Consider the following 17,357-nt stretch of genomic DNA (forward strand, 5'->3'; position numbering starts at 1 on the left):
AAGAAATATATAGAATATCACCAGATATGTTACAAATGTGTATAAAAATTGGATACTGGGTTGTATGGGCATCAGCATAAAGAAGACACTAGTTACAAGGTGAAAAAAAGGAATCCATCACTCTCCGACTTTGGGATTTCCAGATTCAGGCATGAGCACCAAATCTCCCCTATCTCCTCATACTCAGACCTCAACATCAATTGTGTCATCTTCCACCTCGTTGCCAGTGCTGAGGACAGATCCCTCAGTGGTCAGTCTTCTTGCATGAGGTTCCACGGGGACAGAAAATGGATCCATATCCTGATGGCTGAGGAGTTAGTTCAGGGTACAGGAATGAATGTGAGCAAAATAAAGAAGAGTTAGTTTGCAACAGGTTTTCAAAATGAATAATAATCTGAATGTGAGGAATAACTCCTGAGCTCACCTTGGACTAAAACCGGATCTTTGAACTTTACTAACTTTGGACTCAACCGGGCTGAACGGACAAGGAGATTTACTTCCTTAAAAAACAAAAAGGATGCACATATTGATGCAGCTGGTGGCAATAACAACACAAATCTGTGCTTGACGTTCTTGTTTAGTGAAGTACCTTCTAGTTTTTTGGAGAAGGGAGAGCGATTGGGCAGGTAGGGCTTCCTATCAGAGCTAACGTAGGACACAGCATCCTCCCCTTCAGCGACTGCCAACAGAGAAGCTCGATAGTAGATGAGCGGCTGCCAGCCCTCCTCCCTGTGGTCTACAAAGTGCTCTGCAGTGTGCTTCTGCAGGTAAGAGAACCTGCACAGACACAAATACTTTAGAAAGCCATATTTAGGTTGTTTTAAAACTTGTTTATAGCCGTGTACTGTATATCGCTTGCAGCACTCACAATGTCTTCTTGTCTGGCTTGAGTAGTTTGCTGGAGAATTCACCCAGTATGGTCAGGTAGGAGAGGTACGGCGGTGTGGGAGTTTCTGGGGTCTGGGTGAACTCTTGAAACACAAATTCTATGCCGTTCCTGCAGATAGTAACACTCAAACTTCAGGTACAAAAAAACCCTCAGGTACAGAAACACATTCATGTTGAGAGAAACAAGAGCCCATGCTGACCTGTGGATCATGACAACACATTCACGAAACTTGACCAGATCTCCGAATGTGAGGGCGAAGCGCCTGGCCAGCTCCTTGATGCTGGTGAAGGTCTGGACTCCTGGGTGAGGCCTCCCTCCGCTCTCCTGCTCCCGTTTGAGACGCACAAACAGCTGAGGAACGAGACAAGAAGTACACATCAGCATCTCTTGGCTGTATCTGAAGTGTATTTTTTTGGATGTGTATGGAGAGACTTCAATGTTCAACGTACCTGCTGCAAACAGAGCACCAGCGTACGAGCGTTCTCTATCTTATCTATCTGCCTGGTCCTGTACATCGTCTCCTTGATGATGTCTCCAAAGTCATTATGGTGCTGCAGACAAAGAAAAAGAAAGTAACATTACATGCTCCAGCCAGAGATCTGTAACACAAACACAACATTTATAACGAATAGTTCAAATTTTAGAAAATGCACTTTCCCACTGACAGATGAAATGATTGATGCCACACTCGCATTCAACAGATTACTCATGCAATTTGTTGTTGCTGTTAAACGACTTTCTGGAATTTCCGATGATTGTCAGGTAATTATTTTTCCGGGAAAATTGCATCCTTTGTGCTGTGACTCAAGCACAAGCTAGGGTCAGCTGGAGAAGCAGCTGGTTAGCTTAGCTTAGCACAAAGACAGGAAACAGGGGGAAACAGCTAGCCAGGCTCTCTACAAAGGTAACAAAACCTGCCTACTAGCACCTCCAAAGCCCACTGACTTAACACTTTATTTCTCTTTTGGGGTGGGGGGGGGGTTCTTCGTTTAATCTGTGCAAAAACATAAGTGTAAAAATGACAAATTGTGGTTTTAAATAGGATTATGTGCGGGAATATTTCTTGGATGAGGTCTTGCCAGCAGAGGAAATCCCAGGAAGTTACTGCGCCAACAAGATATCATGTGTTCAGATATCAGGATATCAGATTTTGTTACCTTTGGACAGAGCCAGGCTAGCTGTTTCCAGTCTTTAAGCTAGGCTAAGCTAATGTCCGGTTGTAACTTTATATTGGTTTCCATCTTCTCTTTTAACTCTGGGCACAAAAGTAAATACACAGTTTTCCCAAAAGGTCAGAGTATTCCTTTAAGGAGTTAACCTTTACCTTCATATAATACATGAAGATCTCAGCTGCCATGCTCATCTCCAGCACTCTGTGTACTATCAGTTTGCAGAAAGCCGCAAGCAGATTTCTTCGTTTGTGAAGGTCCTCCAGCCTCTCCACTTCAGAGTTTGCACTGACTGAGGGAGCCAGATGGAGTCGGAGCGTGTGGTTGGATGTGAAGTGGTCCAGAGCGAGAGAAAGGGACAGGGGAACAGTAAGAAGAGCGATTAATCATCAGAAATCATATAACAGAGAGAAAAGAACAAAGCAGAGGCGGAAAAGAGTGTTTTAGTTTTAGTTAGTTTCAGGACAATGGCTTTAGCAGGTGGAAATCAAAGATAACATAAGAGTAGAGTTATGGTTGTGACACCATGTGGCTTCAATCTTTCACAAGGCTAATAAAATAGGCTCCGAGGTGAGCCAGAGTTAATGGAATTTTCTCACGGAAAGAGATTGCCCTGATTTTATGATTTAACTCTCTGCCCTTGCCCTCCGAGTGATCTCGGATCCAGCAGCTAATAGAAAACACTGTCTATATAACAAAACTGTTACCAGGCAAATCCAATAAAACAATAGCTTTTTATTACATGTTCAAAAACCAATAATCCCATATTGTATTTGGTTGAACATTTAAGAGATTCCCATCAGGACAGTTATTGACTTCTCTGGACTATCCCATATTTGGATGTAATATGTCTCTGAAAGTTGAAGATATTGTAAAGATAATAAAATGTTTCAGTTATAGTCAGCCATGAATGAATTCATAAGTTTACCTGCAGGACTTTATAAAGAGAACGCCACCTATATATTTCCAACATGTCTGTCATGATTTCTTCATCTTAGAACTGACAGGAACACACTGGAGTCAATTTACAGGCTGCATCCCTTTCCATTACAAAGTACAACATCCTTTCATACAAATTAGTCGACCCAGTTTCAGTCTGAGCATATTAACATGGCTTCTTTTGTAAGTGAGGGTCAATTGGCAGGTCAGGTTGAAAATCAGAGTCCATTTACAGTCAGCAGGCAGCTCTGCAGTGAGTTATTAAGCCAAATATGTGGCTGTGCATTTAATACCTGCATGTTTTTACCTCAGTGAGCTGCTACACTGAATCAATGCTTCCCTCAGAGCACCGAGGGGCCAAGAAAAGCTGCTCTGACAGAGTGAGAGTGCCATCTACTGTACAATACTGCAATATGTTTTCTCCTGGGCCCCTCACACTCATGTCTGAGTAAATGTTTGTGAAACACAACAGTGCAGAGCAGCTGTGTAAGAACCATTTGTTATTATGACACATATCATAAACCTGTAATCATATGTCCCTGGTTCAAATCCATGGAGGGACTTTAGTTGTATGTTGCAAAAAGGTAAAAATACATTTCTTTAAAAAGTATCCTCAATTAAACAAAAATACTGTGTAGGACTTTCATTTATTCTTAAGCTTTTAACTCTATATAGATTTTGCAAGAAGGTGAAGTGAAATTAAAATAGTCATGGTAAACATGCTGAGATCTCACCACTGCTTTGGATGTCACAATCTGTGCCAACAAAGACGTGCACGCATACAAAGGTCAACAGCGCCCTCTGCAGTTTGGGAATGGGTGTGTAGAGCAGTGGACCGAAGGAGGAGGGATCCCACACTTGTAGCTGGTAGGAATGAGCCGTCAGGACGTCACAGACACCCAAAAAAGCCTGAGACAGAAAAATAAGAGGATGTCAGAAAGGCAAGAAGAAAATGATAATGGTGCAAACAACAATGCTTTGTACTTCCTGTCTGACCTGCAGCCTCACACTGTGGTCGTAGTGGGAGAGATGGTGATGACTCCTCTCACAGAACAGCCGTAGCTGGAGCCTCTGGGCCACAGCTTTATCCTAAGACACACACGTACAAAAACACAGGGCTTTAGGGCAAGGTAATCTGGTCACTTCATTCATTTTGGTTAATATATGAATATATGAATGAATATATGAGGGCAACAGGAAACAGGAACAGAAGCTGTGCAGAAACTTTGCAAAAATAATGTCATTTAACATGGGTCTCTGTGGGAGGACAGTAACACATAGACACTTGTCTGTCGCCATGTTGGGCATACCAACAAATATTACACTCCTGCTCTTTAGTCATCTCCCCCTCTTTTCTTTATGTGCATCACCCTTCTTATTGGTTATGTTCACTTTCTTTCACCCATGGGTGCTGCAGTCCTGATGTGAGCCGAGACTTTAAGTTCCTTTTACTACAGTATAATTAGATATCAATATTTTAGGTAATTTTTTCAATATCTCTAAGTTTTACACACTTTTTATAATCATATTACTGAACTGTCATAGTTCAAATCTTCCAGTAAATTCCTGAAAGGTAAATCAGCAGTAACTCACTCTGGATGTTAAAGTTTCACCACTCATGTTGAGAGACCAGAGCATGGAGTAACACAGACACGGTAATACTTCCAGTAGCACCTTCAAATAAAAGAGAAAGAGGCTGACAAGACTTCAAATTGTTGATATATGACACATGATTTTTTTTTATTTTAAATCAAATTATCAAGAGCTAAACTTGTCGCGAGGGCAGTGATGGTACCTTGGGCGGCGCTCCTCCCTGGCTGCTCTCCGCTGACAGGAGAGGGGACAGCAGCTCAAACAGATTCCACCGGGAGAGGTCGTGACAGCTGCCACAACATAGTGAGACACAAGCATGTACAGCAAATAAATACACATCCCTGGCAAAATATTATAAGCTCACATTTCACATTTCATTTTGAACAGCTGTCAAATCGTACTTGTGGAAAGCTCTGAGTTTCTTCAGTGTGGCTAAAATTTCGGCTGTTTTCTCTTCGTCAGCAGAGAAACTGTCACCCTGCGGCAGAGAGGTGAGAGCAGTAAAATAATAAGTCATCTTGTCAAGTCAAGCTCTTTATTCTTTGCACCCTTGGGTGTTTGACATGCCTCAATACCAGTGGTCCCAAACCTTTTTCCCTTGTGACACCTTAAGGTAAAGTAATATCTACTGGTGACCCCTAATCACAGGTTAAAGCATTTTCACATTCACTTTAATTGGAACAAAGGCCGCTAGTCAAAACCATGAAAAACACAATCTGTCCACATACATTTGGCCATAGAGTGTAATTCACCTTGAGTGAGTCTTCCAGCAGTGCGGTCAGTTGGTCCACCCAGCCTTGGACCAGGGAGTCTCTTGCAGTCTGAGCCGTGGAGCTCCAGGTTGTCTCCCCTTCACACAGACTGATGAAGGTGCGGGCCGCCGCCTCCAGGACAGCGGGGTCTGAGTGGAGGTCCAGCACTGCTCCCATCTCTGCCATCAGACTGGATGTCACCTGAGGAAGAGAATGAGAGACACACCTATTACTCTCAATATTTGTGGACAGTGCCTATTTTATGAATGTACAATTGACATAAAACTAATGAGAATGTGTAACTATTGATGACTACTAATTCATGTTTCTAAGTAAAAGTAACAAGCACATGTTACAGCTTCTCAAATGGACAAAATCGACAATTTCAAGCACTTTGTTTTCCACATTAGTATTTGTGTAAGTTGAAGGTTGGGATGCAGACCTCTGTGTTTGCAGCCTCAGGACACTCTGGGAGGAAGTACTGAGGGATTTTCATCAGGGAGGCAACGATGTCTGAGCTACCTGAAAACTGCATAAACACCAAAGAACGTGAGAGTTTGCACTGCACAGAGATGTGGATGTTCTCCATACAAAGTGATACTGACAAATATTATAATAACAATTGTGTGTGGACTAAATACCTTGGACAGTAACTTTGGAAGCACCGGGAGGAGATGTTCAGTGAGCTTAGAGCAGTCGTCAATCTGAGCTTTCTTTTCTCTGGCACTCATAACCTGGTGGTGAAGACACAGATTATACATACTGTAGTTACAGTTTCATTGATCTAATTCTATTAATATATTGTCTCCTCCTCTCTTGCATCATTTATGTGCAAAGTTTTCCCTTGCTGCAGCCTTATATTGCGGGATAATAAAAACTCTACTGCTTGAAACAAGACCCGCCTCACACTCTACAACACTCATTTGTAAAATGTAATTCAATATCTGCGTGGTTTGGTATTTCTATGACATCAGATTTAAGGTGACAGCAGTTTTACAGCTTCACATATGGGAACATATAGTACTGTATTTCCACTGACCTTCTTTGCTCCACTCCTCCCTGCCAGCATCGGTCCCTCTGAGGCCTGACGCACCGATGCTACCATGATCTCCACGAGCACCGTTTGATCTATCCACGCAGACAAGAATTAATGCATGTGACATAATCTCCCCCATAGATGAACAACTATCACTGTTATGCTTTTCCAACTGTTCTCTACTTATTGACATGGTCTTACATATCTATGTCTATCTCAAGTTCACTCCTGCCAACATCACCACCGACAACATACACATTTTCTAACCTGAGCTCTGTGAGGAAGAGTCCTGCATCAGTGTAGATGTGAGTGCGGACCAGTCCTTCAGCAGGGCTCCACCACAGTCCCAAAGACTGTCCACCAGGTATACCACATGCTTGTGCAGCTGCAGGCACACTTAGACAAGTTAGTAGTATATAAAGACTGTCTCCACATGCTACAATGATGTACAAAACAAAGACATTGTTATGATCTAAGCATTCATTACATCCCTCTATATCACAATTACGTTCAGATTGTTTTATTTGCCTCTTTATTTACCTCAGACTCCTGATAGAACTGCAACAGAGCCTTCAGTCTGGCCAAGGTTTGTTCTTTATGAGCCTCCTCCTCATTTAATCCATCCTGATCACCAGATGCAGGAGCCAAGGTGTTGAGAAGCCTGAAAAGGACTGACAATTACCACATAAATAATAACTTTTCCCTTTTTTTTTAAGCAATGGAAATTGACGTACCTTGAGAAGAGTAGCTCTCCTGCAGTGGCTGCAAGAGGGCGCTGTGAGGAATACACAAACTGGAGCAGCTGCTTGTAGTCCGCTGGACTGAGCACATCGTCGGACGATCTGAGGAATCAGAAGGAATTCATTGCAAAGAACAATGGTGTGAAAACAATAATGATTATTGGAAGATAATAACAGGCTGGTAACACACTTGGAGATGAGCACCAGCAGTTTCATGGTTTGCACAGCCACTTCATTGTCCTTGTCCAGAGTCATGGAGATCATCCGGTCCTGGACCACAAACAGTGAATGTCATACATGAACATGCACATTTATACAAACATTTCTGTTTAAACCTGCATTAATTAATTTTCTCCATTTTGAATGACATTAACACTGAATCAACTCAGTGAAATGTGAAAGCAGTGTATGCACAATGAAAAGCCTCTTTTAGCACATCAATTATTGTCATTGTTTTGTTCAGTCACACCGCTATCATTAACATTGATGCTAGAAGCAAAAGTCAAAGTTAAGAGACTTGAGGAAAGTTAAACATCTGGCAGCTAAAGAGCCACGTTTTCATCAGGAGTTGGTGATGGACACATAACTAAAAGTGATTATTAAATTGGTCATATGAAAGGTGGACAGAAAAAAAAACTGGTTTTGCCCCCTAGTGGTCAGAAATCCATTAATGCAGCTTTAAAGAGAATTGGTTACCTTGAAGCGGCTGGTGAACAGGTCTAGTTTAGGCAGGAGGCCAGGATCTCCATATAAACCCTGCAGACCTAATACACACTTAAGACGCACATCTGGTATCTGGAAGATGATACGCATGTCAGTACAAAAATAAGAAGTATAGAGTTTTTACCTGGTCTTCAATTTTATGAAAAAGGCCAAAGATATTATAGCTCTACTTGTGATGACCAGTTTGAAAGCAGTCAACTATATTAGTAAAAAAAAATTCTTGACAATATATTTTTGGTTAAAATATAAGTTTGTCTTGCTGTTGTTTACCTTGTCGTGCATCATCCAGCCCATGTATTTGAGGTAACTATCACTGAGAAATATAGAGCTGTAGAGCTTCATCCACACACCCATCTCCTCCATACAAATAGAGCGAATTTCTGGAAGCACATCACTGTATGGGCGTGGACACACATACACACACACACACACACACACAAACAAACACATACATACACACAAAATCAGCTCCTGACCGAATTGGACTTAAAGCTATGCTGAAACCAACACTATGAGAGAAACATGCAAAACACACCGATATCTCTTCAGAAAGATTCCCTTGAAGATGACGTCCATCATTCCCTCTATCTCCGCTCTCTTCTCCTGCAGCTTGAAGAACATGAGGAAAGGCACCCAGTGAGTAAGATGTGACTTACTTCTTTCTACACAGGTACAGTGTACAAACGGTCTTACCTCTGTGATCTTCTTGTGTATTCTCTCCTGCTGGGGTGTGCTTTTCTGCCTCAAGGTCTTCGTCTTCTGCACCGCCTGCAGTTTCTGACTGTTTTCAATGCTGACGCTCAGGCTCAGAGCCACACTTACCAGAGAGCTCATCAGCTTCACCGCTAATAGAGGACATCCAGATTAAAGCCAAGAGTTCAGATTAATTTAAAGAATATATTTATGTTTCTGAGTGTGTGTGTATGTTTTCTGTTGCTTACCTGCCAGCGTGCAGGTGTGTCTGAAGGCTCGTATATATGAGTCGGACAGCTCAGTGAGCAGTGAGATGAGGGTGCTCATCAAGTAATTGTCAAAGATGACGCTGTGCTGACACTGAGCCACCAGCACTGACACAAAGTCACAGAACTCAGAGTGAAACCAGCGGCCGTACGGTCCAGACTGTATGAGAGGATACTCCACACTGTCCTGCTGTGAAGAGGAAGGTAAAAAAGAGAGAGAAACACTTTAAGAGGCAGCAATGACCGAAATTAAATGAAATGGCATCTGGCCTGATGTGATGTAATTCCTGTTGAAACTGTATATTGGTCAAAAATGAGGGATTACTCAGTAGTTTGAACAAATGTTACTTTTTAGTGAGTTTTGCCCAGACAGTGTTTTTCATTTCAAAGTGGGGTGCGTCTTATAGACCAGTAAAATGCAGCAAGAGGTTAGATCAGGATATGATTATAGGTATGATATTATTATTGTTATTATTATTATCATTATTAGTAATATTATTATTGTATTATAGGTAGATTAACGTCTTGTAAACAGCGGTGTCAAGCATGCACTGAACGCTCCAGCTGTTTCGGCAGCTAATGAAAATAGATATTGATGAGCTGTTAATGCTCTTTATTGTACGGAAAAAGAAGAAAGAAAACAACGCAGGTTCACTGATTCAGGGTGTTGTTCAGAGGTATTTCGGGACATTAGTTGCTGTAATGTTTCAGTATTCACAGACCAAACTGATGCTGAAGCGCGATATGCAAATGCGCACAGTTGAGCAGCTTTTATTGAGCTGTGGCAGCGACACACAGTATGAGCACAGATCTGAAGAATAAAAGATTCACTAACTTTTGTGTTTTTTCCACTGGATGGAACAGAGGATGATGCTTTGTTTGACTCTGGGAGTCCATGGACAGTGAGCTTGGTGAGCCTTACAATGACTCGGGCGCAATATATGCCCACAGCAACAGCTCTGATGAAGAGTTTTTGGGACTAGAGTGAGCACACAGGTACACACGGTATTGAATATGTAAAGTTACCGTGCTCTTTTTAAAGATTTAATTGAAAATCAGCCTAATGCAAACCCAGTCTGACTTCATATACCGGTCCAGTCGAAATAAACAAATTATTACCGGACCATTAACCCGACACACTGTTTCAGGTGTAATATGTGTGTTTTGATTGTGTTTCAAATAAAGGTAGATTGAAAAGGTTTTGGGGTATAAACATATGTGTTTATAAATAAATAATTACTGGTACATTCAAATAAACTAGTCTTTAATAGAAAAGCGTTTTATCCCCCCAAAATAGACTGCGACTTATACACCGGTGCGACTCCCTCCATTAAATGTTATCTTTTTATCTAAAAGTACATATTTGGATATAATCAAGCATCATCATATCATAAATTGTGAGAAGGTGAGTTTCTTGATACAGAGGAGCCGATGGGGAGCAAAGGTTTGAGTGGGTTGCAATTCTCACTGTTTTTGTAGAAACCCTGAATAAATGAAGACTTTTAAAAAAACACTGTATAAGGTGTTAAAGACTGAAATGAATACATTAGAGCTTTTAACCATTTAGGTGGCTTGCATTGTAAAGTGTGCAGAAAGTTTCCCCAAACTTTTTGCAAAAACACTCACATTGCAATTTTATGCTTTTGCTCCTGACTAATGTGTTAATTAGTTATGTGACACTAAAACTACTTGAGTGGGCTTTTATCATATAGAGAGTACGGAATAAGTGATTTCAGACACACTCTGAGTCAATTATTCAAAACAAATTATATGTTTATCACTAACTGAAGAAATGCAAAAAGGTGCTTTAAATATAAAAGAGACTCTCCAATAACCAGAATATAATATATACATGAAAGACTATATGCATGACTGTAAGTGACAGTAAGCAGGGAGGTATGACCGACCGTATCCATGGGCCATGTGACTGTGAGGATCCATGGAAACGCCAGAAACTTCTTGTACTGCAGACCAGCGACCTGAAACACACCATTACACAACCTCTGTTAAAACTGATGTAACAGACACAAAGGAGGAAGAAATACAGATTGAAGACCTCTTACCTCATCCAGCTTCTCCCCCATCTTACTCATGACATCACTGTCCTCTTTGCTCTGACACATCTCTGCTGTGACCACACCTGGAAAAGACAGCCGGGAAACATGGATGCAATTCCTTGCAGTCTGAATGTGTGTCTGTGTTTGTGTGTATGTGTGTGCCTGCAGGCGTGTGTGTGTGTGTGCCTGCGTGCCTGCGTGCCTGGGTTTGTGTCTGTGCATGTGTTTGTGATGACTGCATACCTTTGCAACCAGAGCACTGGATGAAGAAGCTGATGAGATCAAGGAGAGACGTGTCTCTGTCTGTCACATACGCCTCAATCCAATCATCAATCACCATCTGCTCAGACATCACACCAGAGTCAATGAGTTTTTATTCATATTCTGAAAATGACATTTATAACAGCATCACCAGGTAATATCAGCCTACCCAAGCTAGTGTACTCAAGTGTATTTATATGATAGGGGCTCATTCTTTATGTAAATTGTTGTTTAGTATTTGTATCAAAACAGGTGTCAATTACAAAGTCTAGCTAGTCTTACCTGCATGGCACCTCTGCCCATGGTGATGACCTCGAACAGGGTGACAGCCTCCACATGCCTCCGTTTACTCTGGCTGCCACCTTTTCTACTGACGCTCCTGCGGCCAGCTTTGGCTTTTTTGCACTTGACATTCTCTGAACCCTTGTGTGCTCTTCTCCTTTTTCTCTGTCGGTTTCGAAAAAACATGACAAAAATGAATGTAAATCCTGCCGGTGTTTTAAATTATTTACATTTCTGTAAGAGTGATTTTTTTCACCAGTGTATTGTATCCTAAACGGGCCAAATTACAAATGTTTTCTGAATGGCGGACTCCTCTGTGTTATCACCGAAGTCCCTTGATGATCAAGGTGCAAATACAAGCCAGCCAGTTGGACACCACCTCACACCTTCCTCACACTTAAGCAGCACTTGGCGAAATAGCTTATTATTATAAATTATGTATCTTTTTCATGTATTATCAATTATTAAACAGAAGCTCAAGCTCTGTCACTGATAGAAATTAACAATAATGAAAAATGCCCATTATAATATTTCTGAGATCTTCTTTTTCTCTGACCCAACAGCATCTAATCCTCACATTTAAGAAGCTGAAATTAGAGAATATTTGGCCCTGACTGTGTTGGTTCCTCTAATAAACACTTCAGATTATTGTCAGGATTTGCATCAACAAAAGCCTTCCCCATTACGACATCATCATTAACACCTACCACGCTCTTTTGTCTGTTCTCATTCCCGGACTCATCCTCTGAATGATTGACAGCTCCAGAGGAGTTTGCCTGATCCTGAGAGTTATTACTGGAAAGTCAAAAACATGAAATTAATAAATCACATGAACAGCAAAAAAGTGACTATTTAAGCAGGTAACTTTCAGAGATCCTCACTCCAGTTCTGAGGGCCTAGATGTAGCTGCAGCTGTGGGATCTGGTATCATATCCTCCTCAGGTCTTTACACAGGACTCAGGTGTGTTTGTCTGCATCTGGAAATACATCAGAGAAGTAAAACACAGGCAATAATGTGTGCAACCATAATTATGACTATGTATCGGCTCTATCTCCAGTGAGGAGAGGTCGCAGGGTAGCTTGTGTCTACTCTGACTTGATTCTTGCATGAAATAAATCTTTTGCATGTGTACTCCACCCCTCCCCTGGGAGAAGCAGGTGGGGGTTTACAGGTGTTGTAGAAAACTGCCTCAAATTCTTTTGATACTTAAACAAAACACATGCAGGTTATTAAGAGAACAAATATATTGTTCGATATGGAGATTGCAGGAATAGTCCAGCATCTCAAAGATGCGTCACAAGGGTGTGGTTTTTATAAGAATTAGAGAAAAGAAGCTCTTATCCATCACATTATCTGATGAGTTGAAACTATAGGACTCTTTACACATATTACTATGACAACAAAACATCCTCACAGCTTAATAATAACACATCACAAGATTCTGAACCCTCCTCAAATGAACAAAAGCCACAGTATTAACACTCATAAAAGTGTTATATCCATCTATAAAGAATAACTAAACATAGCACAAAAAGAAAGGACATTTGTGTTTGGTAGATTATTTCTTTGTTGTAACAATAAATCTTATACCGTTGGAAAGCCTGTTTATTTCCCTTTTAAATGGTATATAGCAGCAGAGCTGAGTATGTGGGTTGCGCCCATGAACAATTTGGCAAATCTCTGCCAATGCCGAACAGCTTATTCTGCTATTGACCCTTGTTTGGTGTTGTTTGGTGGATGACTGAAGTCTGAAGGTAGTCTCTGATAAACCCCGCTCTGTGGGGGCGAGCGTTGTCATCTTGGAGTTTGGTCCCAAACTGTGGAGACATGGGATTGCCTCTGGTTGCAGAATCTCATCTCGATGTCTCTCTGCATTGAGATTGCCTCCAATGATGACAAGCCTTGTTTTTCCAGTGAGGGAGATGCCGCCCCACACCATTACACTGCCTTCACCAAAGAAGGCAGAGAAGATTTTTCATGGGCGCAACCCATATACTCAGCTCTGCTGATCATCCCACAAATGCATGTTCCTTACAAATGTGGCACTATTTAAAAAGAGAAATAAACAGGCTGTCCAACGGTATAAGATTTATTGGCAAGGAGTACAATGAAATACACAGCTTTCCTTAATTTTTGTGATACTTCTCTTGTCTTGTACTTATGATTGAGCTCTTTTAAAGCACTTTCAATTTTATTTTAATCTTTCATTTGCACTGTATGTCCTTTTAATGATTTTTTATGCTGCATCCTTATATTTAATACTCTATTCTAGTCTAGTTTTTATTTTATTTGTTTCTCTTTCTATTTTTCTGCACTTTGTTTTTATTTTTTTGTTATTATTAGTGGGGGGGGGTTGTTTTTAATTTTTTTAATATTTCCATGTTTTTACTATTATTCGGTTTTAATTTTATTTTTCAAATTGTATGTTTTTATGTTTTGATGTTTTGTGTTTCCAATTCTTACTGTTCAATGTTTGTTTTATTATGTAAAGCACATTGAGTTAACCCTAGGTATGAAATGCGCTATATAAATAAAGCTGCATTTCCTTGTCTTGCCTATATATGTTTACTTCTCTGAAGACATATGATGATCACAATACGCATTATGCTGCTAAGAGTTGGCCTACATTTACAGTGACCAAGCATTAATGAAAGAACAACATAGCCTAATGAACTAAATATATGGACAAATGATAGTAAATAAATGATTACCACAGAGATAAATGATTAACTATGAGCATGCAGCTTCTCTCACACAGGGTTGCTTAAGGGCACTTCAGCAGGAAGGATGTTTGAGTCTGCTCCTCTGACTCTCTAATAGCTGACACATTATTTCCCAAAAGCTGAAATATCATCAACTATTTCATGTACTGGTGTGCACAATGTAACAAAGATGAACATATGGTAAAACAAACCGGTCAGTCGCTGCTAAACTTTTCAAACTTACCCTCTTTACATTGCTCCGTGCTCCTGTAATGTTCATTGACGTATTATTTTAAATCCAAAAAGCTGTCAGACTGAAATGCTTCAAATGTTACCACGAATATGTTTCTTCTTGTCTCTTCGCCTAGGCTCTCACAGTCAAGTTGTCGGACAGCCTAACTCATCCTGATTGGCTGGGGAAACAAAATACAAGTACGTGATTGGGTTTCTACGCACGTCACTCACAAGTTGGTCCCTCCCCCGGCGACTGTCACAGACAGAGCGCGTCCTGAGGGGTTTCCTGCATACCTCAGCACTGTCAACACCTGCGGGACACACATCACACCCAGGAGACTGATGATGCGGGCAGTCAGGAGACTTACAGTGCTGTCACATGAAACTAAAAAACATTATTTTACCATATTGTATCCTTCCTGTTGTAAGTTAGTCGTATTAACCTAGCCTGTTTGTAATTAACAAATGTAGGCTAATTAACCAGTTACACAGTCCTTAACAAGGAAGTGTCTTCGCATTCATTGAACAGCAGGAGGCGCTATTTACTCACAGGCCAGCTGATGTCTTAATGCTCCTCCCCAGATATCTATGAAGACATAACAAAATATTCTTATTAACTTATATAACAAGTATGTAAGTCTGATATGGTTTTTCCACAAAAAGTAGCCTATAATTAAAATTGCCATGTTATTATCTTTAAAAGTCCATCTAGGCTAATCCTCATCCCTCATTAAAAATTCCAGTATCTATGAATAGATAAATATTTTTCATTTCAAAGTTCAACTGTTAACTGATGACTTCAAGTTTCCACATTACACATGTGTAAGTTTCATACTGGACCATAACTGCTGCTCGTAGGCCCACACCTAAAAATAATGATCAATGAGCTCAGAGAAACTTTCCACTTTCAGCAGCTGAATGTGAAAACAGCTTCCAGTGTCTAACTCTTCACATTCATCATTCTGCCCAGTGAAGTTCAAACATCCAACTGTAGGAACAAGAAGTAAAACACATTTTTCAATGGAGAGGGACTTTACAGACAGGTTTTAATATGTATATTAAATACTATAATAATATGGCTTTTCAACAGAAAAGTTCAACTATTATTATTAAAACCTGACATCACCTACCTTGCTAAAATACCTGAATCTGTGTACATGTAAAGTTAAACTATTTGATACAACAAGATATCTCCTATTTCACTGTAAAGTCTATTCTCAGTGTGCTCAGTGTGACTGTGAGCCAGCATCAACAATCAGAAGACACTGAAACTAAAGCACCTAAATGGAATTCAGTCATTATTCATTGTATTATTTACATCTTTACTTTTGTTGATATCGTTACAGCCTGTTTTGTCAGATCTTTTACCAAGTAAATATTGACAAGCATCATCTTTTATCAACACCGAGTTGCCCTTGCTGGAGCTATCATTTGATACTGTTTCATTGCAGTTGTTTTGTGACTTGTTCATTTTGTTTTCTGCAGTGGTGGAAGAAGTATTCAGATCCTTTACAAATAAGTAGAATTACCAATATTGCAATGTAAAAATACTTCATTACAAATAAAAGTCCTGCATGAAAAATCCTATTTATTAGCAACAAAATGTGGTTAAAGTATTGCAATACAAGTAGTGGTTTAGTCCCTCTGAGTGAGATATTATTATATATGACACCATTACATTATTAATATTGATACATCAGTGTGTAAACAGTATGTTACTGTTGTAGCTGCTGGAGGTGGAGCTAGACTGAGCTATTTTGTATACTTCTTTGTTATTAGTTACATGTGTGCTTAAAATGTCTAATGTAAAAGTCTTTGCTATGGTCACATCTGCCTGGTGTATCAAACATGTCTTAAAATGAGGACAAAACAATTCCCTATTTCATTCCATTTTATTATCCCACTGTAGGTAAAAAATTATAACAGCAGTTATAACAGTAGTGCAAGGAGGGATTCAACAAGCTTACATTCATTTCCAAACAGCTGACTCACCGTACAGACTAATATGGACCATATTCAGAGGAACAATTAAAAAAACCTACATGATTTGTAAATGAAGTAGGCTCTACAATCAGTTGAGTCCAATTGTGTAGCACCTTGTCACAGCCATAACCAACATCAGTTCAGAGACAAGTAGGAGACTCCTGGAGAAACCCGGTGCATCAGAACATCAGGATTCATAGATATAGAGACTCGCCATCTTTTTCCCGTTGGGGGCGAGTCAGGACAGGAACTGTGACATGAAGGTCACGGCTTGGTGGATGTCGTCTGTCAGCTCCTCCGGTAGTGACAACACCACTGATGTCAAGCTGTGAGTTATTTCTAATATCCTACATAAAGAATAGCACATGATTGTTGTTTTCAGATTGCTGCTGCATTCATTATTATCTCTGCCAAGATATAACGTTTGGATTTTCACTCACCAGTTAATGTAGTGAACAGCCAGCTGAGGCTCATGCCTGGAGCCTTCCTCTATCACTAGAGACTGTTTCATCTGTTTGAAGTTGGCCTCGATATCTTTCTTCATTTCAGAGAAGGCCTGAATTCCTCTGAAGGAGCTAATGACTTGCTGCAAAGTCAAATAAAATCATACTGTATAAGATGATGAATGATACATAAAAACAGAAAAGAGTACAGGTGAAAAGCTGATACATATGGTTCCTTACATATATAACTGAGAGCTGGTGGGCGATGTATTTATGACTTCCTAGGTGCCTGATATCCTCCTCTAGCTGTTGACTCAGAACCCAGAGCTGGTTCAGTTTGGCAATGTGGGAGAAGTATTCTGCAACAGAAACACAGGCTAACATTATTTACAGGAATGTGATTAGAAAGTCCTCCTCTTGAAATCTTAAGATCACGTTTATATGAAAAGTGTGAACAGAAACTACACTTACACCTCAATATAGCCAGGAATTCAATAGTGTATAATACTAAATTAAAAATATCAGTCATACATTCAAAATATTACTTAGCACCACCTGCAGACCCCCTATGGGTGCTATATAATGGGTGGTGTT

General features: G+C 40.2%; 1 protein-coding gene across 1 annotated transcript; it reads right to left on the minus strand.

Moving 5' to 3' along the window:
- Positions 1-173: 173 nt before the first annotated feature.
- si:ch211-269e2.1 (cohesin subunit SA-2) lies at positions 174-14,464 on the minus strand. The gene is made up of 31 exons (XM_053328361.1): positions 14,348-14,464; positions 12,282-12,377; positions 12,108-12,195; positions 11,401-11,565; positions 11,101-11,197; positions 10,864-10,940; positions 10,708-10,779; positions 8,783-8,987; positions 8,535-8,686; positions 8,377-8,450; positions 8,112-8,235; positions 7,815-7,913; positions 7,309-7,388; positions 7,113-7,220; positions 6,919-7,039; positions 6,646-6,763; positions 6,382-6,470; positions 5,984-6,076; positions 5,785-5,871; positions 5,343-5,543; positions 4,992-5,068; positions 4,793-4,880; positions 4,591-4,671; positions 3,994-4,086; positions 3,732-3,906; positions 2,214-2,350; positions 1,339-1,440; positions 1,089-1,240; positions 869-997; positions 425-777; positions 174-307 (listed from the first exon to the last, which is right to left on the minus strand). Exons 2-31 carry the CDS (start codon positions 12,329-12,331, stop codon positions 252-254), a joined length of 3,543 nt encoding a protein of 1,180 aa, XP_053184336.1. The 5' UTR covers positions 12,332-12,377; positions 14,348-14,464; the 3' UTR covers positions 174-251.
- Between the last annotated feature and the right edge of the window lie 2,893 nt (positions 14,465-17,357).

This window comes from Scomber japonicus, chromosome 11 (assembly GCF_027409825.1).
Source record: "Scomber japonicus isolate fScoJap1 chromosome 11, fScoJap1.pri, whole genome shotgun sequence".
Classification (NCBI taxonomy): Eukaryota; Metazoa; Chordata; class Actinopteri; order Scombriformes; family Scombridae; genus Scomber; species Scomber japonicus.

Coding starts and splice junctions, on each gene's coding strand:
- si:ch211-269e2.1 (XM_053328361.1), bottom strand. CDS start 12,331: ATGATACCAGATCCCACAGCTGCAGCTACATCTAGGCCCTCAGAACTG. Junction 4,881..4,991: donor AAACTCAGAGCTTTCCACAA/GTACGATTTGAC, acceptor ATGTTGTGGCAG/CTGTCACGACCTCTCCCGGT. Junction 1,441..2,213: donor TCTTCATGTATTATATGAAG/GTAAAGGTTAAC, acceptor CTTTGTCTGCAG/CACCATAATGACTTTGGAGA.